This window comes from Salvelinus namaycush, chromosome 15 (genome assembly GCF_016432855.1).
Source record: "Salvelinus namaycush isolate Seneca chromosome 15, SaNama_1.0, whole genome shotgun sequence".
Lineage (NCBI taxonomy): Eukaryota > Metazoa > Chordata > Actinopteri > Salmoniformes > Salmonidae > Salvelinus > Salvelinus namaycush.
The window spans coordinates 3,417,722-3,445,707 of NC_052321.1; the positions used below are offsets into that span (position 1 = coordinate 3,417,722).

A 27,986-nucleotide genomic window follows, 5' to 3' on the forward strand; every position below is an offset into this window, starting at 1 on the left:
ACCCCATCGAACACCTTCGGGCTGAATTGGAACACCGACTGCGAACCAGGCCAAATCACCCAAGATCAGTGCCCGACCTCACTAATGCTCTTGTGGCTGAATGGAAGCAAGTCCCCACAGCAATGTTCCAACATCTAGTGGAAAGCCTTCCCAGAAGAGTGGAGGCTGTTATAACAGCAATGGGGGGCCCAACTCCATATTAATGCCCATGATTTTGGAATGAGATGTTCAACGAGCAGGTGTCCACATACTTTTGGTCATGTAGTGCATGTCTAGCTGTCCAATAACACGTTCTGATGAAATGGCTTGTCCTGGACTTTGTAAAAACCCAAGAGTGCATTGAGTGAATGTTATAAAAAGATTTTGGATCCTTTCTAAACATACCAATGTGAATGCAAAGAGGACTCGGACCACAAAATAGGTGAAGTGAACTGGAAAAGAGAGTTGAGTCCTCATCCAATGGAAAAAGCAGTGTGAACACAAAAACAATGGTTATTTCGCTCCTTTTTTTTTACTCCAGAGTTCACTTTAACGAGGACAGATCAGATCTTTTATAAGAGGACAGATCGGATCTTTTATGAGAGGACAGATTGGATCTTTTATGAGAGGACAGATCGGATCTTTTATGAGAGGACATATTGGATCTTTTATGAGAGGACAGATTGGATCTTTTATAAGAGGACAGATCAGATCTTTTATAAGAGGACAGATCGGATCTTTTATGAGAGGACAGATTGGATCTTTTATGAGAGGACAGATCGGATCTTTTATGAGAGGACAGATTGGATCTTTTATAAGAGGACAGATCGGATCTTTATGAGAGGACAGATCGGATCTTTTATTAGAGGACAGATCGGATCTTTTATAAGAGGACAGATCGGATCTTTTATGAGAGGACAGATCGGATCTTTTATGAGAGGACAGATCGGATCTTTTATAAGAGGACAGATCGGATCTTTTATAAGAGGACAGATCGGAGATATTATACGAGGACTATATGTGAAAAGTCCCTATGCGGGGTGGCAGGATAGCCTAGTGGTTAGAGTGTTGGACTAGTAACTGAAAGGTTGCAAGTTCAAATCCCCATGGTGACAAGGTACAAATCTGTCGTTCTGCCCCTGAACAAGGCAGTTTAACCCACTGTGCCTAGGCCGTCGTTGAAAATAAGAATTTGTTCTTAACTGACTTGCCTAGTTAAATAAAGGTTAAAAAATAATTAATGGAACATAGGGGTGAATGAACAGATTAATGAATCCTGTAGCCTAGTGTGACTCAAATCCTGTAACCTACTGGTCTCCTCCAGGGATGGGTTCCCCTACTAAGGTGATCAGGAGCCTGTGCATTATGCCAGCAGTTTGTAGTGCACTGGCTGAAACAGATGGTACATTAACATTACACGTCATCAGTCTTAGTGTTTCATTAAAAAGATTAAACTAATAGAAATTGCCTTTATCAACAACAGACCCAATAGAAGTACACATTTCAATATTAATAAAAGAGGATAAAGAACTGGTAAGAATATTGAATATATGAGCTTTATTAAGTGACCTTTTATCAGGTGTCAAGAGAAAATGGCCACTTAAAACTGTCACTTAGTTGTAATTAAGACATAGTAGAAACATCCTCATTATATCAAGAAATACAAATCAAACTTCCTGACAAATTAAAAAAAAATCATTATTGATAAGAAATTCTCTCATGATGAGTAATGAAATGACTATGTTGGCTAACTCTAGCACTTCGCCTACATTCCAAACGCCACTGGAAAAATGAGTCACTCCCCCCTTAAGAAGAGTCTCCACTACGCCCTACGCCAAACAAACCAGAACCGGACACTCTACATGAGCCTAATAGGGCCGAGTCACAACCGGATTAACTGGATGAGTTGAAACGTCATTTCCTTCAACCAGTGGTACCACCTGTATGTATGTATATCATCAACTCTTGATTAATTTAACAGGGCAAACATCCCAAACTACTTCTTTAAACACTGCAATGCAACAAACAAACAAAAAACAGAACACAAGCAAAACACATGTGATAGTATTCTTTATTTTCAAATATTTAACACAATTGGACATTTTATCAACGCTGGCAAAACACACAAGTACAGGATGATTACTACCCAAATGATGTTTGGCCTTTTTTTTTTTGTTGAAAGTAGCATATAAAATGTTATTATAAAAGATAAGTGTGACTTTTAATGAAAGTTTAAGAGTGAAATAATATAAAATGTGATGTTTCACAAAAAGCAGAGGCCATGTATTGCACTTGAATGACAGCAAACATTACTGGGCTCCCTTTCTCCCCCCAGGTATTAGCTAGTAAAAACCTCTTCAACCAAATACATAATGCTGCTGCTTTCTTGGAGTTCTTAAACCAAACCACGAGGTGATTTTTCTGTGGCTGGTGTCCTCATCTGGCTGAAAATCTGAAGAGTTCAGTGCTTTCAAAAATGTGGTGGATATGGTATATTATGTCTGGGCTGAAAGACAAGAATACATACGATATTACTGTAAATGATACATTACAATATTACTGTAAATGATACAATATGATATTACTGTAAATGATACATATGATATTACTGTAAATGTTCTGTTGTTTTGCCTTGCCTTGTCTTTTGCGGTTTGCGCCCTGCAGAAAACACCTCAGACCAGTATAATGTTATTGCAGTGCTGTTTCTAGGAGACAAACACCATTTTTACAGCCCTGCAGCAAATCTCTGATCCACCATCCTGACTGCTGCGCTTAATGTAAGCTTGCGAAATCAGGAAGGTAAAACGAGGCAAGAAACCCCCCCCCCCAAAAAAGAGCCACACCACGTGTACAGAGATCCTCCGGTGAAGACTAGGACAGAAGTGCACCAGGAAAGAAGCAAGCAAGCAAGCAGCAATGTGTGGTGTTTTAAAAGCATGTATTTACTCACCAGCATGCCTCCTGGAGCCGCTTGCCCCCCGTATGGTCCCATGGGCCCTGGGTGGCCGGGCTGGGGAGGGAAGCCTCCACCACCTCGAGGACCCCATGATCCAGGGGGGATGGGAGGGAAGGCTCCACCAGAGAAGGTGCCTCCTGCAGGAGAGAAGGCAGCTCCTGGACCTCCAGGCCCATACATCCCCCCACCAGGCTGGGCTCCTGGGTAAGGCACATTGGGGTAGGGTCCTGGGGGTGCTCCGGGACTAGTTTGGAAGGGTCCAGACGGGTACTGCATGGGGGCTCCAGGAAACTGTCCCGAGGCTCCAGGCCCGGCTGGGTATTGCCCCGGGGCTCCAGGCCCAGCTGGGTATTGCCCCGAGGCTCCAGGCCCGGCTGGGTATTGCCCCGGGGCTCCAGGCCCAGCTGGGTATTGCCCCGGGGCTCCAGGCTCAGCTGGGTATTGCCCCGGGGCTCCAGGCCCAGCTGGGTATTGCCCCGGAGCTCCAGGCCCAGCTGGGTATTGCCCCGGGGCTCCAGGCCCAGCTGGGTATTGCCCCGGGGCTCCAGGCCCAGCTGGGTATTGCCCCGGAGCTCTAGGCCCAGCTGGGTATTGCCCCGGGGCTCCAGGCCCAGCTGGGTATTGCCCCGGGGCTCCAGGCCCAGCTGGGTATTGCCCCTGGGCTCCAGGCCCAGCTGGGTATTGCCCTGGGGCTCCAGGCCCAGCTGGGTATTGCCCTGGAGCTCCAGGCCCAGCTGGGTACTGTCCCGAGGCTCCAGGCCCAGCTGGGTATTGCCCCGGGGCTCCAGGCCCAGCTGGGTATTGCCCCGGGGCTCCAGGTCCAGCTGGGCACTGTCCCGGGGCTCCAGGCCCAGCTGGGTACTGTGCCGGTACCCCTGGGCCGGGCGGGAACCCACCAGGGACAGAGGGAGCTCCAGGATACTGCCCTGGTGCTCCGGGACCGGAAGAGAAGGGTCCTTGACTTCCAGGGAACTGCCCTGGGGCCCTTGGACCAGACTGTGGCCCCCCAGGGAATCCCCCAGGAGCAGAGGGCTGTGTGGGGGCTCCGGGGGCCGCACCAGGCCATCCTGGGTTAGTGGGCGGAGGGGCGTTGGGGGCGGCTGGGTTGGGGTTAGCCGCTTTCTCAGCTTGGCCCGGGACATCGTCTGCTATGGCATCTGCCAGCTACATGCAAGAAAAACAGGGAGGTTTCTATCATGATCTTCACCAACACATGTACCATCTTAAAACAGGCATACCTTGATAATAAACGTGATTGATAAAAGTAGCTAACTCACCGAGAAATCCATGTCCTGAAAGGTAATGGGGGGGGGGTAAAGTTGTTAGGTCTGAAGCATAACCTATTATAGCCTATTAGCTACTTTAGTTATAACAGCCTGAAGTAAATAGGAACATAGTTTAGATATCACAAGCTACCTATAAACTTTAAATTAAACTGGATTGCAGGCTGGTTAGTGTTGTTCACATGTAGAAAGCTAGCTGGCTCGATGTACAGCTAACGTTATCTAGCATTAGCTAGCAAACATTAGCCAGCTACCAACTGATTCTACATATTTATGCTGCTCAAACGATCAAAGTACAATAAAGAAATGTTTTTAAAGTATGTTAGGCTTTTCAACATTACCTCGACAAAAAAGAGGGACGTCTTTAACAAATTCTAAAGTTAGAAACAACAAGAATTTGACAGTTGAGAGATAATTTAAAAAAAAATACTGTACAAAACTCCTGAGATAAAGGAAGTGTACAGTCTGCACTCACGCCTAGAATATGACGTAAACATTGGGCGGAAGGAAAGAGGGTTGGACCGAATGGGTGCGTTCCAGAGTCACATAAATTTTCTCGGATTGCAGTCGGCAAACGAAGACTACAGAAAATGTTAAATGAATAAAAGTATATCTTACCCTTTCTCCCTCAACTTTATAGGAGTAAAATTCAACTAGTACAGTATGACATTATACGAAAAATATTCCCAATAATGATTTTAAATTGGTGTGGGCCGGGGATTGGTAAAATCAGAGTCACAAGATTATGTGGGCGAAAAAATACTGTTCTGTACTGCCCTCCTCCGGTCTAGACAGAACAATTGAGTCTGCGCTTCAGGGAAAATGGTAAGTTGTTCCTGAGACGGGTTGAAAAACCTTACTAAATTTATTTTGCTAGGGGTTATTTTCAAGTTGCAACCGTTTGATATCCTCTGCCTGTATTAATCGCCTCTTTAATTCGAAATGAGTTTCGCTTGTTTTTAAATATGCAGTTGTTCCACCCAGCTCAATGTGATATGCTGCAACATGTCACGATATGGAGCATAGCTAGCTAGCTAGCTAGCTGGTTAACGGATAACCCCATGCATTGTCTGAGAAAGTTAGCCACATCAAATTCCCATGTAATTACCTTAGCTACTCGATGGAACTAGCTAATTTCAGATCGTCAAAGTGCCGTGACTATTCTGTCAGATTCTATTCGCTTTGTGTATAGAATGCATGCCAGCCAACTAGCTAGCTGGATTCGCATTTCCTGTAGTTTGCAAGACCTATCTAGTTAGCTAGCTAAACTTGGCTTCAAGACAAATTAAACTCGGCATTGTCAGGGATGCGCCTCTCTCATATTTGACAGTACTAAAATATTTGTATAACCCTGTAGTTGCTAAATCAGTGCACGTCGTTATTTCCTGTTACCTGTCAAATCATAACCAGAGTAGGCCATTGAACAAAGGAATTTAACCCATCATGAACAATGATTCAGGAATGTTACGTAAACGAAGATCCCTGCTCATTCCAAGACACATTAATTATCAGGTGTGGCTGGTGGTCTGATAATTGATCGCAAAAATGTATCACAAGTTAGTAGAATTTGCAAGTTCAGAGATATATCGAATGACCATCGCAATAATTATTCAGTAGGCTATCATCAAAAGTTCCCAATCATGTGTTAGAGGGATCTGATCTCCTTTGAAATGAGACATCATAACAATTCTTATTCCTGGCCCCATATTCATTAAGCATCTCTGAGTAGGAGTGCTGATGTAGGATCAGGTCTCCCCTGTCTATGTAATCGTATTTTATTATCATCAAAAAGCAACTGATCCTAGATCAGCACTCCAACTCTGAGAGGCTTTATGAATATCCTTCTATCCGTTACTTCCAGAGTGAATCACTGGTTGTGTGTGACGTTGATGGAGACCTAGTTAAAAAGCTACGGGAGTTCCGCTTCCGGAAGGAGACTAACAATGCTGCTATCATCAGTAAGTATCCTCTTAATCACAAATCAGTAAGTATCCTCTTAATCACAAATCGGTAAGTATCCTCTAATCATAAATCACTATCCTTTAAAACTTCTTACGGCTGAGATCCCGTTAACGGGATCGACTTGACAACAGACAGTGAAAGTGCAGGGCGCCAAATTCAAACAACAGAAATCTCATAATTAAAATTCCTCAAACATACAAGTATTTTACACCATTTTAAAGATAAACTTGTTAATCCCACCACAGTGTCCGATTTCAAAAAGGCTTTACGACAAAAGCACACCATCTGATTATGTTAGGTCAGTACCTAGTCACAGAAAAACACAGACATTTTTCCAGCCAAAGAGAGGAGTCACAAAAAGCAGAAATAGAGATAAAATTAATCACTAACCTTTGATGATCTTCATCAGATGACACTCATAGGACTTCATGTTACACAATACATGTATGTTTTGTTTGATAAAGTTAATATTTATATCCAAAAATCTTAGTTTACATTGGCGTGTTATGTTCAGTAATGTTTTGCCTCCAAAACATCCGGTGATTTTGCAGAGAGCCACATCAATTTACAGAAATACTCATAATAAACATTGATAAAAGATACAAGTGTTATACATGGAACTTTAGATCAACTTCTCCTTAATGCAACCGCTGTGTCAGATTTCAAAAAAACTTTACGGAAAAAGCACACCATGCAATAATCTGAGTACGGCGCTCAGACACAAAAACAAGTCATACAGGTACCCGCTATGTTGTGGAGTCAACAGAAGTCAGAAATAGCATTATAAATATTCACTTACCTTTGATGATCATCAGAATGCACTCCCAGGAATCCCAGTTCAACAATAAATGTTTGTTTTGTTCGAAAAAGTCCATAATTTGTCCAAATAGCTCCTTTTTGTTTGCTGATTGGCTGGGCCTTTATTTCATAAATCCAAATTCATGACGTGCAGGCCAGACAAACTCAAAAAAATTCCATTACAGTTCGTAGAAACATGTCAAACGATGTATAGAATCAATCTTTAGGATGGTTTTAACATAAATCTTCAATAATGTTTCAACCGGAGAATTCCTTTGTCTTTAGAAACGGGCGCGCCTGAGTGAGCTCATGGCACTCTGCCAGACACCTGGTTGAAACAGCTCTCATTCCCTCATCCTTCACAGTAGAAGCCTGAAACAAGGTTCTTAATCATAAATCAGTCAGTATCCTTCTAATTATAAAGAATCTAAAGTTGACAATGTTGTTTTTGCTTTTACATACATATTGTGCTAGGGTCAAGTGCTTGGGAAGGACCAACTATTGACTGTTGAGGAACATTTTTCCCCCCAAAAAATTTGTTGGTGTTTTCTCTTTCTCAGTGAAGATTGACAAGGACAAGCAGCTTGTCATCCTTGATGAAGAACATGAGGTAAGTTGCCAGATTGCTTATTGTATGATGACGTTAGTGTTATAAGTGTCCTATCCACACACCTCTAATAGTGTCTTGTGTGATGTAGCGTGAACCTATTGTTGTACAGTACATATTTAACCTTGAATGCCTTCTCTCTCTCATTCTAGGATATTTCTCCTGATGATCTGAAGGATGAGCTGCCTGAAAGGCAGCCAAGATATCCTTTGATCTATACTGAACAAAAATATAAAAGCAACATGCAACAATTCCAACCATTTTACTGAGTTACAGTTCATATAAGGAAATCAGTCAATTGAAATACATTCATTAGGTCCTAATCTATTGATTTCACATGACTGGGCAGGGCCGCAGCCATGGTTGGACCTAGGAGGGCATTGGCCTACCCACTTGGGAGCCAGGCCCAGCCAATCAGAATTCATTTTTCCCCCCAAAAAAGGTCTTTATTACAGACAGAAATACTCCTCAGTTTCATCGGGTGTCTGGTCTCAGATGATCCCCCAGGTGAAGAAGCCAGATGTGGAGGTCCTGGGCTTGCGTGGTGACACGTTGTCTGGGGTTGTGAGGCCGGTTGGATGTACTGCCAAATTCTCTAAAACAACGTTGGAGACAGCTTATGGTACAGAAATGAACATTAAATTCTCTGGCAACAGCTCTGGTGGAAATTCCTGCAATCAGCATGCCAATTGCACACTCCCTCAAAATGTAGACATCTGTGGCATTGTGTTGTTGGACAACTGCTCATTTAAGAGTGGCCTTTTATTGTCCCCATGTGTAAAAAATCATGATGTTTAAATAGCTTCTTGATATGCTACACCTGTCAAGTGGATTAGATTATCTTGGTAAAGGAGAAATGCTCACTAACAGGGACGTAAAACAAGTTCTCCCATTGACATGAATGCGTGATTTAAGTGAAAGTGACGAGCACAGTCAAATCTCTTATTTTAATCCTAAAAGTTCTCTTTAACCTTCTGCACATTTGTGGTGTATAGCTACAAGTACGAACATGATGACGGGAGAGTTTCTTACCCTCTCTGTTTCATCTTCTCCAGTCCAGTGGGTAAGATAAGATCCGGTCCTCAACATCCCTGTAGCTACTATACCTGTAACAACATGTGTTGTTGGCCCATATTTGTAAAAGAAAGATGAATTCCGTCTGCCATTTTAACCAATGAGGGCATGGTAATTAAGGGTACCTTATTATTATTGGATAGTAAAATATGTTTCATTGAAGTGATTTAATACTTTTAAAAAATTATTGTTTCACCTTTATTTAACCAGGTAGGCTAGTTGAGAACAAGTTCTCATTTACAACTGCGACCTGGCCAAGATAAAGCAAAGCAGTTCGACACAATACAACAACACAGAGTTACACATGGAATAAACAAAACATACAGTCAATAATACAGTAGAAAAAGTCTATATACAGTGTGTGCAAATGAGGTAAGATAAGGGAGGTAAAGGCAATAAAATAGGCCAATACATTCATATAACGGGTTTTAGTTTTACCCGTAGAGAAACATATCGTTGTACTTCCTCATTCTATTTCTCTGGTTTTACCACATATTTTTATTATTATAATTTTTTCCTCTCAGGATGTAAACCTGAGCAACAGATGATGTACGCCGGAAGCAAAAACAAACTGGTGCAAACTGTCCAGCTGACCAAGGTTAGTGTTTTAACTGTTTATTTATTTCTCTTCATCTTTGGAGCTCAATGCTATCTGTATTTAGTAATAAACTAGTACTGAAATACAGCTAAATTCATAAATATATTGGTATGTGTTTTATGTGAAATTGGCTTCAAGATGTTTCTTGTAAAAAGGGCAGTTATCAGTCTCCTATCGGCTCTTCCTTATTTCTTGCAGGTGTTTGAGATCAGAAACACGGAGGACCTGACAGAGGAATGGCTTAGAGAGAAGCTGGGCTTCTTCGGTTAAGACGAGACCACTTTGGTGATCTAATGGACTGAAGGGTGTAGAGGAGGAACAAGACACTTGGAAAGAAAACAACACCATTGCTTACGTTTCCCTCCTCCGATGTACCTATTCCCATACAATCCCCCCCCCCCCCCCCCCCCCCCCTCAACATGTGCCAGTTTCCTGTGTCCTTAATGAAATTAACACTACCACTCCTTCTGAGATGGACGGAGCAAAATTCAAGGGAAATTGAAAGGAATTGTCATGGCTGCAATTTCTTTTGAGTTTTGCTTGTTTAGTAATAATGACATAATTATGACCTGATAGATTAGATTCTAACCAGTTTTTATTTTTTATTTTTTACTGTAACCAAAAGGATGGTTCTGATAGTAAGAGGGGATCTGTGATTTGGGAAGCTGTTTAAAAAAAAATGTATCAAGTTGTGGGAGGATGCTGGGTTGTGAAGATACAATACTACTTTGATTCTTTATACATTTTCAAGATGGAAGTGCCTCCAGGCTTGAAGCACTTTTGACCTTAAATCACACAATCATAGCCATTCATTTTACATCCAAATTCAATGCATCTTTGACTATGTTGTGTGTACTTTGTCCTTGTGCTTGGAAAGGTAGGTCAGTATAAAGAAATACATTCATTTCTTACAACATTCACTCACTGATTTAAGTTTAAATGACACCATATGACAACAAAGAATATTAATCCAAATTACAATACTCAAAAGAAAAGACAGCTAAAAAATACAATTCACCATCTTGTTTCTGGATCTATATGTTCTTATTGTAGTTGTTCCCGGGGAAAAGGAATCGTTGATGCTCTTGGTCGATAAGTAACATTTTAAGAGCCTGCAGCTAACTTCCTTGAGAGTGGCAGACTGTTTCTGAGTGAAAGTTGGTTATCTCTTCATCTTTGTTTTAGAGTAGAATCATTGTGATTCTGCAGTGAGACTGTAGTGAGGTAATGGTACACTATTCCCTACATAGTGCACTACTTTTGGTCATCCGTAGTGCACTATATATGGAATAGGGTGCCATTTGGGACACTATTATACCATTGAACTGTGTCCTTCAAAGTGGAGCACCTGTTTCGCCTACAAAGATTATCATTGATACATTCTTGAAAGAAACCTCGTGTTTGATTTATACCCTGATGAAGACAGCTTGCCTGCCCGAAACGTTGGACATAAAAAAAATTGCATCTGAGCTAGAGTGTGCGGCTCTCGTTTATATATTTTTTAAGTGTTCCACTCCGCTAGCCAGCACCTCGCCTAAATAGGTGTGCGTTTCTTTTGCGTCTAGAACATTCTTGAGAGAAACCTCGTGTTTGATTTAGGACCAGTTTGTCAGACATGGATTAAGCCTAGTCCTGAACTAGAAAGCAATTTCAATAGAGACTCAGTTAATGTGTGTCTGGGAAACCGACTCTTTTATGTATAAACATCATTCTGTGTCCCAACCTTGGACAGGTGTGAATACACTGGGAGATTAGAGAATCATCTTTTTGCCTTTTAAATCCTTTATTTTATAAGGTGTAAAAAAAACTTGAAGGGCTGGTTTCCTGGGCACAAAGTAAGGCTAGTCCTGGACATTAAAAAAAAGTACTTTTGCTCATTGAACATGCCTGTTTGTCCAGGACTAGCCTTAATATACAGTATATCTGGGAAACCGCCCTAAAAGTATAGTGTATTACATTTAGACTGGTAAGATTCCTGAAGGCTGCCTCTTTCCATCAAGAGTATTCTTCTGATGAACAGATTTAAAATGTAAACAAACAATGTGTACATCCCAAGTTACACACTTTTTCCCTGTATAGTGCACTATGGGTCCATGGGACTCGGGTCAAAAGAAGTGCACTATAAAAGGGAATAGGGTGCGATTTGAGATGTACATTATGACATGTCTTCCCATCTGCTGAAACGTGACATTGAAAAGCAAAATAAGACTACAGCTTTTAAACATCGCCTCATAGTCCGTATATATGAACTGTACTGGAACAGTCCTGTTTTTACTCTGAATTGTGCAATCAGCTGGTGTCAATGTGAAAAATGAAAATGCTTAATAATCTGTTCTAAAAAATAACTTTGATGTGGTAAGCTACTGTATATACAAGTGCATGCTTTTCGTCAGTGTGTCTTTGTCCCGACAGTTTGCATTATGACAACAACAACAAAAAAAACAATCCCAAACAAACCTTCAATAGTGTGTCAGTGTGTACTGCATGTTCTTTGTTTTACACAGTGAATGTATCCTCGATAATGAATTTAAAAATTGGCATACTTTGGTTGACACAAGCAATAATATAGAGAACATGCATGCAAATGGCAATCCAAGGGGGAAGTTGCTGACAGTGTGTTAAGGTTAAACACGACAGTAGTTGGATAATTATTTTTTGTTTTTCTAGATAATATGGAATGTATTCCAAATGGCACCCCATTACCTTTTATAGTGCACTTCTTTTGACCAGAGTCCTATGGTTTTGTAGTGCACTTCTTTTGACCAGAGTCCTATGGTTTTGTAGTGCACTTCTTTTGACCAGAGTCCTATGGTTTTGTAGTGCACTTCTTTTGACCAGAGTCCTATGGTTTTGTAGTGCACTTCTTTTGACCAGAGTCCTATGGTTTTGTAGTGCACTATGAAGGGAATAGGCTGCCATTTGGAACTGATACATGGAGATAATCAGCCTTGGGAAGAATTCTTCAACCTGCATTCATGAATAAGATATAGCTATATCCTTGTAAAAACATGTGGCTTATTAAGTGTCTTGATCGCTCTGAATTTATGTATTTTTCCTATAATAGTTCTGTACTTTCTCAGATCAACAGCTTTTATTAATTTTTTCTTAACAAAACAGCATCTCAAACATGTAACATATTCAGCTACCCAATGGTGTGAGTGAAACTTGTGAAATATTTGTATTTTTCCATGCTTTATACACTTGTCCCAATAAAACAAAAATGATGTTTAATGTTGTTGTATTAATTAATATCCAAAAATCACCATGTTGAATTTCTTACGTGTTTAATTTATGTCCGATTATAATAAGACAATTAATTACTTAAAACTGTTTTTCAGGGTGGGGGGTTTCAAATGCTTATTCTATCGTGAAACTCCAGTGTTGCCAAAATGCGCCTGTCGCGACGCTGTGGAACGCACCCGGAAGTAGGAAAATATGTGCGCATACCCTGTTCCCCTCCTTTCCTGTCTAGCGTTCTCTGCAATCACAGAATTCTGTAGTTTCTTTCCTCTTCTGTGTCTAGCTACATCAGCCAGCAAGCTACACAAAAATGGCGTTCACATTCGCGGCCTTTTGTTACATGCTTGCGCTATTGCTTACGGCCGCTCTTATTTTCTTCGCCATTTGGCATGTAAGTATATTGGTGTCTTAATCAAACGGTATGGTTTGAAAGTGAATGTAGGTATTATATAGAGAGCCAATGTTTTCTTCTAAACTAGTGGCAAACAGGCTTGTCACCCGTTAACTAACCAAGAATGAATGGCACACACCAATTCGTGTTGTTGGACCGAAAATACTAATTCGTTTATATCCACGACCAGAATATATGGCCTAACTAGCTATCCAGAAACAAATGGGTAGCCATTTATTTTACTCGAAATGTAAAACATACGATACGTAGCTAGCCATCCGTTAGCATTTAGCTAGCTTTGCTATATATGGTAACATCAGTTTATGATGGCTAGCTAACGGTAGCTTCCTAGCTATATGGAGGTATCTAAATATGGTGAACACAGTAACATTATTTGGCGAAATAAGATAAGATGGCTAGCTAATAGACTAATTAACCGGAGCCTCGTCGAAAGATGACAATCCTGACTTGATTGCTGCCATTCTCCATGTTTTCTGTTTGTCCCAGTCTTCCAGATTCTATACTTTCTTCTCGACTCTGATAACTAGCTTTTGATCCCTCTGAAGTCTCCTTAGTTAAAGACTGTTGTTGGGATGCTAGTTATTAATCCACATGCCTGCATAATGTATTAGCCCCTGTGCTGGCTGTACAAGCCGTTGTTGTAGCTAACGTTAGCTAGTGCTTGAGGACATTGTAAACAAACACTGTAGTACAACAGTATCCTCCTGGGGATATTTGTTCTCTAATTTCTACAAAGGAAAACAGTTGGTTTTCCCCTCACTGTTAATGGCCACAGTGGACGTGTACTAATACCCATAAAACCTAGCGGTCGAACAGGGAAATGGTTACAATCGTTTTTCCGCGATCCATTTTTCCCATTGGGAATTTTAGAAACACTTAAAATAAGGGCTGTGTTTCATGTAGGCTTACTTTGGCGTGATGTTTTGATAACCATGTAAAACTCTCTCGGGCAGGGTTGATTTTTCACTATATTAGACTATTTACGCTCAGATTCAAAAATGCAAATCTTGATGATTTGCAATCATTGTTTTTGTTCAACGATGCATTTGTCTCTGTCATACAAGATGTGGGATGAAGTAATTTACTTAAACATACATTCTCTTTCTCTACAGATAATTGCATTTGATGAACTGAAGACTGATTACAAGAATCCCATAGATCAATGTAACACATTGAATCCGGTAAGTAAAACATGTATGGTTGCAGGTGATGTCTTTCTCCTAGCTTCTTTGACCGAATGCTGATTTGCTTTCTATAATGTGTGTAGTAGGATGGATGAGGTTACGGCCTAGTAGTCACACTGAGGGATGAGGTTACAGCCTAGTAGTCACACTGAGGGATGAGGTTACAGCCTAGTAGTCACACTGAGGGATGAGGTTACTGCCTAGTAGTCACACTAAGGATGGATGAGGTTACGGCCTAGTAGTCACACTGAGGAGGGATGAGGTTACGGCCTAGTAGTCACACTAAGGATGGATGAGGTTACGGCCTAGTAGTCACACTAAGGATGGATGAGGTTACGACCTAGTAGTCACACTAAGGAGGGATGAGGTTACAGCCTAGTAGTCACACTAAGGATGGATGAGGTTACGGCCTAGTAGTCACACTGAGGAGGGATGAGGTTACGGCCTAGTAGTCACACTAAGGATGGATGAGGTTACGGCCTAGTAGTCACACTGAGGATGGATGAGGTTACGGCCTAGTAGTCACACTGAGGAGGGATGAGGTTACGACCTAGTAGTCACACTGAGGAGGGATGAGGTTACGACCTAGTAGTCACACTGAGGATGGATGAGGTTACGGCCTAGTAGTCACACTAAGGAGGGATGAGGTTACGGCCTAGTAGTCACACTAAGGATGGATGAGGTTACGGCCTAGTAGTCACACTAAGGATGGATGAGGTTACGGCCTAGTAGTCACACTGAGGAGGGATGAGGTTACGGCCTAGTAGTCACACTAAGGATGGATGAGGTTACGGCCTAGTAGTCACACTAAGGATGGATGAGGTTACGGCCTAGTAGTCACACTGAGGATGGATGAGGTTACGGCCTAGTAGTCACACTGAGGAGGGATGAGGTTACGGCCTAGTAGTCACACTGAGGAGGGATGAGGTTACGGCCTAGTAGTCACACTGAGGATGGATGAGGTTACGGCCTAGTAGTCACACTAAGGAGGGATGAGGTTACGGCCTAGTAGTCACACTAAGGAGGGATGAGGTTACGGCCTAGTAGTCACACTGAGGAGGGATGAGGTTACGGCCTAGTAGTCACACTGAGGATGGATGAGGTTACGGCCTAGTAGTCACACTAAGGATGGATGAGGTTACGGCCTAGTAGTCACACTGAGGATGGATGAGGTTACGGCCTAGTAGTCACACTGAGGAGGGATGAGGTTACGGCCTAGTAGTCACACTGAGGAGGGATGAGGTTACGGCCTAGTAGTCACACTGAGGATGGATGAGGTTACGGCCTAGTAGTCACACTGAGGAGGGATGAGGTTACGGCCTAGTAGTCACACTAAGGAGGGATGAGGTTACGGCCTAGTAGTCACACTAAGGGACTTCTCTGCTGCACTGTTAAGCTTAATTTCCAACCTGAGTATCTGACTGTTAATCTACAGTGATCTTGTCAGTTGTCATACTCTAACACATTTTTTTTTTATCTACAATTTTTATCGGCATAAAGACAGTTGAAAAGGTCAAAAAGATTAAAAGAGTCAAAATTGCGTTGAAGGTTTGTACCAATCTTCGATATAAAATGCCAGTTTCGGTTCAAGTTCCGTCTCCAGTCTGTCATTCTGCACGAGTGTTTGCAAACGTCTTTTCAGTGAACAATTCTCAGAATAGGTGCCCCCATTGGACTAATTTTACATCAGGGTTATGGATTGAAGTCTCAGCTTTCTGTGCTCATTGATATTACAAAATGACTTTTATAAATAGCCAAACCGGCTCAATGTAGTTTTATAGGATGTTGTTAGACCTTGACTCGGTCTAACATCCTCAAGAGTTGAGTCCGATGATGGAAGTTAAACTGTCAGATTCCATTTCACCTTTTTGTTCTTTCTCATGCCTGAGCCAGTAGCATAGCAGTCATGTGCACATGTTACTACGTTGCGTCGCTTCCTGTGCGTGCGCCTTCTGTATCGCCCAGCCCATTTCCCCCATGAGATATAGATCCTTCATGATTGGAGAGTACAGTAGCTTATAGGATAGACTTAGTGTCAACCACTTTTACTAGGCTGCTATGTTTCTATGTCTGTAACTGGCTCTTCATTGCTTCAGATTTCATATATCAAAGCGTAAGGAAAACTGGCTGAAACATATTTTGTGTACGCTTTCATTATAATCATTAAGGCTGTATCCCAAACGGCTCCCTATTCCCTATTTAGTGCCCTACTTTTGACCAGGGCCACCATAGGGAGTAGGGGTGCCATTTGTGACCGCAGAGGGGCCTTGGTGTGTAGGAAGTGTAGTTCATTTGTATTAGACTGGAAGAGGGTTCCTCAAAAGCATTGGGGAATGTGTGAAGACGCATCAATGTAGGGTTACCAATGTTATTGACTATATAGCACTACGTACAGATGTTAACTGAAAAGACTTGCAAATGCTCAGAACATGCATGATTCTATACAACCTACCCTTTTGTTTCCATGTGATAAGAATACTCTTGTAATATCCCTGATATTCATATTAACCATTAGACCTATTTCTTCACTAGTTGGCCGAGGATTTAATGGGAATGCACTTTTTTTTTTTTTTACAAGGAGAGATTTTAAGTAGGGCCAAGCCTACATTTTAATAGGTTAGGCTATAATTCAATATTTAAAGAGAGAATATTCTAGTTGTACTGACTGGTCTCTGACAGTTGAACATGTATTTTGTTGTGGGCAGTGACAGGAGGCTCCACCAGGTGTTAGAAAGGATCTTTTATGGGATTAAATGAACTGTGGATCTCTGGACTGGTTAATCTGTGCTGTGTTACTGTGGATCTCTGGACTGGTTAATCTGTGCTGTATTACTGTGGATTTTAGGACTGGTTAATCTGAGTTGTATTACTGTGGATCTCAGGACTGGTTAATCTGTGCTGTATTACTGTGGATCTCTGGACTGGTTAATCTGTGCTGTATTACTGTGGATCTCTGGACTGGTTAATCTGTGTTGTATTACTGTGGATCTCTGGACTGGTTAATCTGTGCTGTATTACTGTGGATCTCTGGACTGGTTAATCTGTGCTGTGTTACTGTGGATCTCTGGACTGGTTAATCTGTGTTGTATTACTGTGGATCTCAGGACTGGTTAATCTGTGTTGTATTACTGTTGATCTCTGGACTGGTTAATCTGTGCTGTATTACTGTGGATCTCAGGACTGGTTAATCTGTGCTGTATTACTGTGGATCTCTGGACTGGTTAATCTGTGCTGTATTACTGTGGATCTCTGGACTGGTTAATCTGTGCTGTATTACTGTGGATCTCTGGACTGGTTAATCTGTGCTGTATTACTGTGGATCTCTGGACTGGTTAATCTGTGCTGTATTACTGTTGATCTCTGGACTGGTTAATCTGTGCTGTATTACTGTGGATCTCAGGACTGGTTAATCTGTGTTGTATTACCCTGGCCTGGGTCATTCAGACCTGCTGTTGTACCACAACCCTACTGCCTTTCGTATGCCATAACTAGTCCAAGATTGCCAGTATATAAAGCAGCGGCGTAAGAATCAATTCTAAATTGTCAAAATAAAGTAGTGCTGTAAACTGCTGAGAATTTTTATCCCAAATTGCTTGACCATCATGCTTTCTAGACTAGCGTTTTGAGTTTGAGTTGTTTGTAAACACGACGACAGTAGATTTTACTAGACTTTGGCTCAAGCTTATATATGGTCACCTGGGGGTTTGGAACAGATGGCTGTAGGATCTTACTAACAACCCTCTAGATCAACATTTTGTAGGGATCACTGATTGGATAGTAAAGACGGGTGGAGTTACCTTACATAAAACATGAATTCATCTAGGCATAGGCCGAATCCCAAATGGAACCCTATTCCCCATATATAGTGCACCACTTTTGACCATGGCCCTTTAGACCAGAGCCTTATGGGCCCTAGTTAAAAGTAGTGCACTATATAGGAAATAGGGTTCCATTTAGGACACAGCCTAAAACCTTCTACATTACGCTCTAGTGTAACATAACATCTCCTTCCACATGTTTTAAATGTAGCAATACAGTGCAGGGATGAAACCCACTGTGTCCTCCATCTCCCTCCCCCCCCCCTCCCTCCATCTGTGGGCAGTGGCGGGTCATCCCGAACCCCCCCTCCTTGATCAAATGCATGGCTTCCATGTAGTGATTCCATCTGCCCCCCCCTCCTCCTCCTCACAAGCCTGAGCCTACACCAGATGACGTCACAGTAGCCCTGTCCTGCCCTATTATGGGACAGACAGACGGGCTCACTCAAGAGAGTGCGTCCCAAAAGACACCCTATTCCCTACGTTGTGCACTACTTTTGACCAGGCCAGGGCCCATAGAGTAACCATAGGGCTTTGTTCTAAAGTAGTGCACTTTTTAATAGGGAATAGGGTGCCATTTGGACGCAGGCCTAGGTGTGAGTTGATTCCTCCGGGCCTGGTGTCCTCTCTCTGGTCCAAACGTATGACATGATGCATGTTCCACATCGTATGTCTCTTGGTAGTGCATGAAAGGTGCGTTCTGTTCTCTGCCCTGCTAACCACCCCCAAGGTCTTGTGCAATGAGCATCTACTGTATGATGTATAGTAATGTAAACGTGTGATAAATCATCAACAATGTGTGTGCTGGGGGGGGAGAAACTCTCTTTAAAATTTGTATGAAATCTGACTGTTAGTTCAATGTCTACTTAATTCATGTTCATGGTGTCCTGTGCATTTTATTGCTCTGGTCATATAATTATTAACATCAATTGTAAAGCAATCTGAGAGATTTTGAGATGTCTATTTCCTGATTTATAGGTGTATTCTACAGTCTATTTCAGTTTATAACGAGTCAGTTTAATTTCTGAAATCTGTAGACTGGTCTGAGGCAGCCTTCAGTGACTCCTCCTGACTCTTGTCCAATCTCTAGACCGGTCTGAGGCAGCCTTCAGTGACTCCTCCTGACTCTTGTCTTGTTCATATGACTCCCTCAGTATAAGGCTAATAATGTGTTGTTTACTAATGCTGTTGTTTACATGCTCCTCCCAGCTGGTACTCCCGGAGTATCTCATCCATGTGTTCTTCTGCGTGATGTTCCTGTGTGCTGCTGAGTGGCTCACCCTCGGCCTCAACATGCCACTGCTGGCCTACCACGTCTGGAGGTACGTACACGTCTAGAACAATCTTGACTTTGACCCGGGATTCCATCCTTGGAGCGCTGTCGACCAATGTGCTTTTTAACGGCAATGTTTCCGCGTTAGCACATATCACATTAATGGTAAAATGCTGCAGATGTCAACTCAATCTGAAATTGACCTTTTTAAATGTCAAGCACGCTATAGCGCTGGATCAGATTTGAGTCCAAGCCTTACATTACAACATTGTAACCCTTAGATATTCCCGCTGCAACGTTGACCCTTACAACTGTTATTTTCATTCATCTGAAGTGCCAGAGTATGCTCTGGGCATTTGTAAATTCAGATTGTCCGTTCGTAAATTCAGAGCATGTCCCTCTCGGAGAGAGGCTAGCTACTTCCAGACACAAATTACCAACAGCCTAACCAGCTCTGCTAGGGAGAGTAAAATGGTAATTTGTGTCTGGAAGTAGCTAGTCTCTCTCCGAGAGGGACATGCTCTGAATTTACGAACGGACAATCTGAATTTACAAATGCCCAGAGCATACTCTGGCACTTCAGATTGAATTTACAAACACACCCGAAATCATAAAATGTATAGCTAGTAATTTGTTACGCTAAAAAGCTAGCAAGAGGTTGCATAGCAACAGCATCAACTTCCGGTAGACAGACTTAGTGCTAGTACGCTCAACGAACGCACAACATCTATACCACTTAGCTAAGAATGACGTGAATAATCAAGTCAAACTTTGGGTAGTTAGTTAGGTATCATGTAGTTAATATACTGGCACGTTCCATCTTTTAGTAGCCAACTAACGTTAGCTAGCTAACATACAGGTACATACTGCTGTAATGATATGCTATGCGTAATGATAGCGTAGGTAAAAAAAAGTCAACAAGTCATTACTTTATTACACCGCTCAACATTTGTCATCAGTTAAAGCGATGAATTTGTATCCGCTCTCGTCGGACTTCGGCTTCATATTTTCCGCCATTTTCTTCAAATCTGAAAAACGCTATGAAGCCACGCCCATTTTCTGAACAATTGCATTATGCGCTTTAAAAGCATGGAAATAGTGTCCACTGCTTGTATACTTTGTATTTTCACGAATGTAGTACGACATCAGAGAACTATTAGCATACTACCTATCTATACTATGACCAAAAAGCATACTACGTACTAAATTACATCAGAAATAGTGCGGTTAGTATGAGTATTCGAACACATCTAATGTCTCGTGTTTTCATGCAGATATACGAGTAAATGTTTCATATGTTTCTAAAGGTATATCATACATTTGTCTCGTATGTTTTTCTGAAGGTATATGAGCAGGCCGGTGATGAGTGGTCCAGGCCTCTATGATCCAACAACAATCATGAACGCTGACATCCTGGCCTTCTGTCAAAAGGAGGGCTGGTGCAAACTGGCCTTCTACCTCCTCTCCTTCTTCTACTATCTCTATGGGTATGTTATTATCTCTACCTCCTCTACTATCTCTACGGGTATGTTATTATCTCTACCTCTACTATCTCTACGGGTATGTTATAATCTCTACCACTACTATCTCTACGGGTATGTTATAATCTCTACCTCCTCTACTATCTCTACGGGTATGTTATAATCTCTACCTCTATCTCTATGGGTATGTTATAATCTCTACCTCCTCTACTATCTCTACGGGTATGTTATTATCTCTACCACTACTATCTCTACGGGTATGTTATTATCTCTACCACTACTATCTCTACGGGTATGTTATTATCTCTACCTCTACTATCTCTATGGGTATGTTATTATCTCTACTATCTCTACGGGTATGTTATAATCTCTACCTCTACTATCTCTACGGGTATGTTATTATCTCTACCTCCTCTACTATCTCTACGGGTATGTTATTATCTCTACCTCCTCTACTATCTCTATGGGTATGTTATTATCTCTACCTCCTCTACTATCTCTACGGGTATGTTATTATCTATACTATCTCTACGGGTATGTTATTATCTCTACCTCTACTATCTCTACGGGTATGTTATTATCTCTACCTCTACTATCTCTATGGGTATGTTATTATCTCTACTATCTCTACGGGTATGTTATTATCTCTACCACTACTATCTCTACGGGTATGTTATCTCTACCACTACTATCTCTACGGGTATGTTATTATCTCTACCTCTACTATCTCTATGGGTATGTTATTATCTCTACTATCTCTATGGGTATGTTATTATCTCTACCTCTACTATCTCTACGGGTATGTTATTATCTCTACCTCCTCTACTATCTCTATGGCTATGTTATTATCTCTACCTCTACTATCTCTATGGGTATGTTATTATCTCTACTATCTCTATGGGTATGTTATTATCTCTACTATCTCTACGGGTATGTTATAATCTCTACTATCTCTACGGGTATGTTATTATCTCTACCTCTACTATCTCTACGGGTATGTTATTATCTCTACCACTACTATCTCTACGGGTATGTTATAATCTCTACCTCCTCTACTATCTCTACGGGTATGTTATAATCTCTACCTCTACTATCTCTACGGGTATGTTATAATCTCTACCTCTACTATCTCTACGGGTATGTTATTATCTATACTATCTCTACGGGTATGTTATTATCTCTACCTCTACTATCTCTACGGGTATGTTATTATCTCTACCTCTACTATCTCTATGGGTATGTTATTATCTCTACTATCTCTATGGGTATGTTATTATCTCTACCTCTACTATCTCTATGGGTATGTTATTATCTCTACTATCTCTACGGGTATGTTATTATCTCTACTATCTCTACGGGTATGTTATTATCTCTACCTCTACTATCTCTATGGGTATGTTATTATCTCTACCTCTACTATCTCTACGGGTATGTTATTATCTCTATCTCCTCTACTATCTCTATGGGTATGTTATTATCTCTATCTCTACGGGTATGTTATTATCTCTACCTCTACTATCTCTATGGGTATGTTATAATCTCTACCTCTACTATCTCTACGGGTATGTTATAATCTCTACCTCTACTATCTCTACGGGTATGTTATTATCTCTACCTCTACTATCTCTATGGGTATGTTATTATCTCTACCTCTACTATCTCTACGGGTATGTTATAATCTCTACCACTACTATCTCTACGGGTATGTTATAATCTCTACCTCTACTATCTCTACGGGTATGTTATTATCTCTACTATCTCTACGGGTATGTTATTATCTCTACCTCTACTATCTCTATGGGTATGTTATTATCTCTATCTCCTCTACTATCTCTATGGGTATGTTATTATCTCTACTATCTCTACGGGTATGTTATTATCTCTACCTCTACTATCTCTACGGGTATGTTATAATCTCTACCACTACTATCTCTACGGGTATGTTATAATCTCTACCTCCTCTACTATCTCTACGGGTATGTTATAATCTCTACCTCTACTATCTCTACGGGTATGTTATTATCTCTATCTCTATGGGTATGTTATAATCTCTACCTCTACTATCTCTATGGGTATGTTATTATCTCTACTATCTCTACGGGTATGTTATTATCTCTACTATCTCTACGGGTATGTTATTATCTCTACCTCTACTATCTCTACGGGTATGTTATAATCTCTACCACTACTATCTCTACGGGTATGTTATAATCTCTACCTCCTCTACTATCTCTACGGGTATGTTATAATCTCTACCTCTACTATCTCTACGGGTATGTTATTATCTCTACCTCTATCTCTATGGGTATGTTATAATCTCTACCTCTACTATCTCTATGGGTATGTTATTATCTCTACTATCTCTACGGGTATGTTATTATCTCTACCACTACTATCTCTACGGGTATGTTATCTCTACCACTACTATCTCTACGGGTATGTTATTATCTCTACCTCTACTATCTCTATGGGTATGTTATTATCTCTACTATCTCTACGGGTATGTTATAATCTCTACCTCCTCTACTATCTCTATGGGTATGTTATTATCTCTACCTCTACTATCTCTACGGGTATGTTATTATCTCTACTATCTCTACGGGTATGTTATTATCTCTATCTCCTCTACTATCTCTACGGGTATGTTATTATCTCTACTATCTCTACGGGTATGTTATTATCTCTATCTCCTCTACTATCTCTACGGGTATGTTATTACCTCTATCTCTATGGGTATGTTATTATCTCTACCTCCTCTACTATCTCTACGGGTATGTTATTATCTCTACCTCTGGGTATGTTATTATCTCTAAGGGTATGTTATTATCTCTAACTCCTCTACTATCTCTATGGGTATGTAATATCATCTGCCTATTCAAGGCTGTCTGGTTTTCCTCTGTTTTCAAGTGTTACTTGCCATTTATAGTGAATACACTGAAAATCTTACAAGAGCTCATCTTCTCTTTCACATAATTATCCTAATGAATATCACACCATTAGTCATTTTTGTATTTTTTTTTTATCCCGTCGATATGCCAGAGAATCGATGCAAACATCCTCACCCCAAACAAATGCTCTTTATTTTCCTGATATTTTTTTTCTCTAACAGGATGATCTACGTGTTGGTGAGCTCTTAGAGTGGTCAGAGGAATGATCTGCATGTACGAGATGAAACACTGTGGTTTTAGTGGAGAAGCTGAAACCGGGACCTGCAGGGAGACTGATCATTTACCACAGAGTGATACAAGATGTCCGCCGTTTCAACAGGATGGACTAAACCCCCCCCCCTCCCAGCGCAGAGCAGAGCGGCCATTACTATACAAAAAAACATTTCTCCCTTTATTTTTATCTTCAATTTGGGTCACAGCTTTCCTCCCCTTCATAGTTTTAGTCAGTCCACTGAATGCTTTCTGAGAGGAAGACTAACGACAACAGACCTTTGGACTCTTTTCCATTATCATGTGATGCTTTAAAATTGATTTCAAATAGTTTATCATGTTTGTTTTTGACCCCCCTCCCTACTTTTGACTGTTTACAACCCCCCCCCCCCCCCCCCCTTACTTTTGACTGTTTACAAATTAGAAGAGATTCTGTTATGATCAGCATCGTCAGTTATATTCAGAGCTGTGTTGCTTATTATCTAATAAATACTGTATTAAGGTATTTTGGATGTGAATTATAATGCCAAGCTTGTGAAAATTATTTTGTGTTGGGGTTGTCATAATTACATGGTTATTCAATTGTAGAATATTGAAAATACTTTTCTTGCCCAGACACATTTTAAAAACTAGAACTCGCCTAAATAGGTGTGTATAAAGGGTTGAATGAGTCTTATCTTGATCACCTGATGGAAAATGTGTTGCACATACAGGGACAATCAGTATGGTTATCTTAAACTGTTTTATACATATTTTTTAGGTTTACCATGCTTTCTGAAGAATTATCTGACATCTCATTCTACTTTTGTAGCCCTGGTTATACATACTTGCTTTAAAGGGGTGTTTTTGTCTGTAGATGCTAATAGGCTATTTGATGTGACGCTACAGCAATCCCAAGTAGACATGTCTGATCATAAAAACGTTCCTACTGAGGCATATCTGTGTAACCATTGAACTTGTTATGTACTCAACCAATTCCAAAATGTACCTGTTTAGATTTGGCTTCACGTTATTGCATTGGCTTAATGTATATTTAAATTTTGGCTACCAAAAATATCAATTATTTATTCGAGAATGTCACACCTATTACATTGTTGCTGGAGCAGTGACGTGTTCGCAGATTTCAGGATTTTTAATCAGGTTGTCTTTATTTGACTTTCTAAAAAGATAAAGAATATTTATCCCAATGTCTTCTGTATTTGACAATTTTTTTCCCAACCTGTAAAGTCATCAGGAAGTAAGTGGTTTCTTTTCTTCACTTTAATTTCCACATGTTCGTACTAGAGTAACTCATTTCACCAAGGAAAAGATTCAAATCTGAACACATTTTCAAGGCAATGTTCTGAGAACACATTCATGGTAAGTGCTGCATATATCGGCCCAATCGGGGAGAAATGACAGTCTTTAAAGGGGATCTTCCACAGTACAGATTGAATCTAGACCCAAATCACAACTAGTGAATGACTCCCAAGTAAACCTACCCCCACTACACTGATGTGCACCAGATTGGCTCAGACAGCTGATCTACCATTATACTGTACAAATGTGGAGATCACGCCTCACAACAGTCCCGCTTAATAGAAGCCACTTTATTTACTCATTTTGATTAAAATAGTTCTTGCAAACCCATATCACAGAGGCACTCATTCAATCGCAATGTAAAGCCGATATCAGAGCACGACAATCCCTAAAACTTTTAGTTTAAGAACAAAATGGCTTAAAACAAACATCCTTTTTAAAAAGTGCTATAAGAGAACACATACAATCATGTTAAACCATCTCTTTGAGAGAGGTTGATTCAATGCTTTTATTACTCCCAATTAATTTAAAAAGACAGAGCTCAGTTGATGTTGAAGGGGAATGGTATCACCGCGACACCGATCGCTCTGTTGAGACTGCTTTGGTTTCTTGGTAGGCAGAGTATTTTTCCCGGAACTCATGCAGGAAGTTGTATTGCTGATGGAGGAGGGGGGGGGGGGGGGGGAATTACAGCAACATTATAGAAAATCTGGACAGACAATTCATTAGTGGCTCCAGATCTGTTTCTGCTCTCTCGGCAACAATGAATTTATGTCTCAGCAATTGGAGCTGGCAAGAGCACAAACAGATCTGGGACCAGGCTTCTACAATAAGATATTTTTTTTTATAGAAAGATTAGAAGTGTCTCCTCACCTTGACTGTCTGAATGGCCCCACCCCCTCTGTGCTCTCTTAGGATCTCGATGGCTTTGTTGGGCGTCATGGAGACGGACAGCTGAAGCAGCAGACAGGCAGCAACTGTTGAAGACAGATGGACAGAGACACCCGTTCAGAGTCATGTTGATGACGTTGAGGCAAAATGACAAAAAAAAAATTGAAAAATTCATACTTAGTCCAGAGCGACCCAGGCCTCCGTAACAACTGGCGAGAGAAGCACAGAATATATTAGTTAAACACTTGTTCTTTTTGTGAAGACAGGAACGTGCTACTGGCACTTTAAAACAAACCCCCCCCATATCTCAAATATTTTGCGCCAATAGGGGCTAAAATGAATACATCAAGTCAAACAATAAACTTGTCAAAGCATGATTTTATTGCATGACACCGTCTGTAATCCAAACGAATACTCTTTCCTACTCACTGGATGACAGTCTTCCTGTTGTTGTGTAGGTTGTCTTGCAGTCCCTCCAGTATCTGGCAGCACTGTTGCAGTTCAGGGGTGCCCCCGTCAGGGAAGGGCAGGTGGTGCACCACGAGCCCCTGCTGCCTGTAGGTCTCCAGCAGGCTAGGCACACGGTACTTATGGAGCTCTCCTCTGGTACAGAACACAAACACATCCTGCACCCCCTGGTTCTGCAGCTCACCTGGACAAAGAAGATGTGAAGATACTGTAGGCATGTGGACCAAATGGCCCCGTATTCCCTTATAAAAAAGAGCACCCATAGGTAATAGGATGCCGTTTGGTACACAATGTCAACAAGCGGATTCAGAACACTACATTAGTCACGTCGGCCTTGACTACACCGAAAGACAGAGAGAAGATTTCCCCCCCTCTCCTCCCACTGACAATGATTACCCATGATGACAAAGACATAACAGTCCACAACCCATCCAGTCTCACCATAGCCTCTCAGGGGAATTAGCCTACTATTAGGACACTTGATTCACAGAAATAGGTCAACTTACCAACATCTCTCAGTAAATTTCTTCTGATATCTTTGAATTTGCACCCTGGCAAAGGACATATTCCAAGAAACAGAGAACAGTCCACTATGGACAAGGGCAACCTGTCAGGGAGAATGGTTGATCAATGTTCTACCAGGTCCGTTAGGCTATGTATAGATACATGGGTCACCTACTTGATCAGTGACATGTGTAACCTGGCCAGTGACCTTTGCCCTGAGTCATGTGTCTGTTAGCAACTTGCCAGGAGATCTGGAAAGGTGTCCGATGCTCTTCACAAACTTCCTCTTCATCAGAGGATGAATCAAACTCACTGGTCCGCATTGTTTCTGGCTGAGGCTGGGTTGGAAGGAAGCTATATCAGTCACACACATTTTTTAAAACGACATTAACCGCTAGCTAGCTAGTTACTGTAATGACAGAACAAGTAGCCGGGCCACTGGCGGCCAAACACACACATTCCATGTTTACATGATCGTCTTGGTCAAGTTCTGTTTCAAGTTATCTTACAGGAGTTAACGTTCTCTCATATCTGTGTTAATGGGGAATCAGTGTTAGACATGAATTGTTAGCTAGCTAGATAATTTGATATGAACGATACACAAGCTAACGAGCGTTAGCTGGCTGACCAAACTATGGAGTTACCATCGTGCTAGCTAGTTAACGCTAATGGAAAGCAATTTTTTATTTTATTTAATGGCATCGTGAGAACATAGCCTTTAGTTAATCAGAAGCTAAAAATTAAAGACTTTCTTACCAAATACACAATGGATTGATGTTCCAACCAATTTTGACAGATAGTTATTGAAAGCTTGTCAGCTACGATTTAAAAACACACGAGTGTCCAAACCAGCCAATCAGATCCACGCTCTACTCGTCCACGCCTAAGAGTGCACTCGATTTAAGGCTCGGAGTAACCCGGCCGGTCTAAACAACTCATTTGATTTAACGCAGGTTGCTCGTCTTGCGTGGACGCACCCAGGAGATACGAACTGTATCAAG

At 41.2% G+C, this 27,986-nt stretch overlaps 4 protein-coding genes across 5 annotated transcripts; 2 read left to right on the forward strand and 2 right to left on the reverse strand.

The window, feature by feature from the left end:
• Nucleotides 1-2,032: 2,032 nt before the first annotated feature.
• On the reverse strand, nt 2,033-4,707 carry LOC120060114 (spermidine/spermine N(1)-acetyltransferase-like protein 1). Of its 2 annotated transcripts, XR_005478187.1 has the most exons (5): nt 4,560-4,707; nt 4,213-4,227; nt 2,930-4,099; nt 2,616-2,684; nt 2,438-2,485 (listed from the first exon to the last, which is right to left on the reverse strand). XR_005478187.1 is itself a non-coding variant. In XM_039009200.1 (4 exons), the coding sequence occupies exons 3-4, from the start codon at nt 4,075-4,077 to the stop codon at nt 2,416-2,418; spliced, it is 1,218 nt and encodes a 405-aa protein (XP_038865128.1). In that variant the 5' UTR covers nt 4,078-4,099; nt 4,213-4,227; nt 4,560-4,707; the 3' UTR covers nt 2,033-2,415. The 2 variants fall into 2 exon arrangements, 1 of the variants encoding a protein (XP_038865128.1); XM_039009200.1 differs by lacking the exon at nt 2,616-2,684 and having other exon boundaries at nt 2,033-2,485.
• Nucleotides 4,708-4,938: 231 nt separating this feature from the next.
• On the forward strand, nt 4,939-11,713 carry gmfb (glia maturation factor, beta). Its single transcript, XM_039009201.1, has 7 exons — nt 4,939-5,043; nt 6,080-6,176; nt 7,539-7,588; nt 7,738-7,787; nt 8,566-8,648; nt 9,184-9,257; nt 9,456-11,713. The coding sequence occupies exons 1-7, from the start codon at nt 5,041-5,043 to the stop codon at nt 9,525-9,527; spliced, it is 429 nt and encodes a 142-aa protein (XP_038865129.1). The 5' UTR covers nt 4,939-5,040; the 3' UTR covers nt 9,528-11,713.
• Nucleotides 11,714-12,722: 1,009 nt separating this feature from the next.
• Nucleotides 12,723-25,010, forward strand: cnih1 (cornichon family AMPA receptor auxiliary protein 1). The gene is made up of 5 exons (XM_039009203.1): nt 12,723-12,888; nt 14,022-14,090; nt 19,121-19,233; nt 20,528-20,671; nt 23,775-25,010. Exons 1-5 carry the CDS (start codon nt 12,808-12,810, stop codon nt 23,800-23,802), a joined length of 435 nt encoding a protein of 144 aa, XP_038865131.1. The 5' UTR covers nt 12,723-12,807; the 3' UTR covers nt 23,803-25,010.
• On the reverse strand, nt 24,951-27,853 carry cdkn3 (cyclin-dependent kinase inhibitor 3). Its single transcript, XM_039009202.1, has 7 exons — nt 27,742-27,853; nt 27,229-27,323; nt 26,988-27,088; nt 26,443-26,665; nt 26,191-26,222; nt 25,996-26,099; nt 24,951-25,779 (listed from the first exon to the last, which is right to left on the reverse strand). Exons 2-7 carry the CDS (start codon nt 27,306-27,308, stop codon nt 25,690-25,692), a joined length of 630 nt encoding a protein of 209 aa, XP_038865130.1. The 5' UTR covers nt 27,309-27,323; nt 27,742-27,853; the 3' UTR covers nt 24,951-25,689.
• Nucleotides 27,854-27,986: the final 133 nt, after the last annotated feature.

Excerpts from the sequence above, each read along its gene's own strand:
- LOC120060114 (XM_039009200.1), bottom strand. The coding sequence starts at position 4,077 with ATGTCCCGGGCCAAGCTGAGAAAGCGGCTAACCCCAACCCAGCCGCCC. Across the intron at positions 2,486-2,929 it reads CGGCTCCAGGAGGCATGCTG|CCCAGACATAATATACCATA; the intron begins GTGAGTAAATAC and ends CTTGTCTTTCAG.
- gmfb (XM_039009201.1), top strand. Across the intron at positions 7,788-8,565 it reads CTGCCTGAAAGGCAGCCAAG|ATTTGTGGTGTATAGCTACA; the intron begins ATATCCTTTGAT and ends AACCTTCTGCAC. Across the intron at positions 9,258-9,455 it reads AAACTGTCCAGCTGACCAAG|GTGTTTGAGATCAGAAACAC; the intron begins GTTAGTGTTTTA and ends TATTTCTTGCAG.
- cnih1 (XM_039009203.1), top strand. The coding sequence starts at position 12,808 with ATGGCGTTCACATTCGCGGCCTTTTGTTACATGCTTGCGCTATTGCTT. Across the intron at positions 14,091-19,120 it reads AATGTAACACATTGAATCCG|CTGGTACTCCCGGAGTATCT; the intron begins GTAAGTAAAACA and ends TGCTCCTCCCAG. Across the intron at positions 19,234-20,527 it reads CTGGCCTACCACGTCTGGAG|GTATATGAGCAGGCCGGTGA; the intron begins GTACGTACACGT and ends GTTTTTCTGAAG.
- cdkn3 (XM_039009202.1), bottom strand. The coding sequence starts at position 27,308 with ATGCGGACCAGTGAGTTTGATTCATCCTCTGATGAAGAGGAAGTTTGT. Across the intron at positions 27,089-27,228 it reads ACACCTTTCCAGATCTCCTG|GTTGCCCTTGTCCATAGTGG; the intron begins GCAAGTTGCTAA and ends TCTCCCTGACAG. Across the intron at positions 26,100-26,190 it reads CCTGGGTCGCTCTGGACTAA|TTGCTGCCTGTCTGCTGCTT; the intron begins GTATGAATTTTT and ends TGTCTTCAACAG.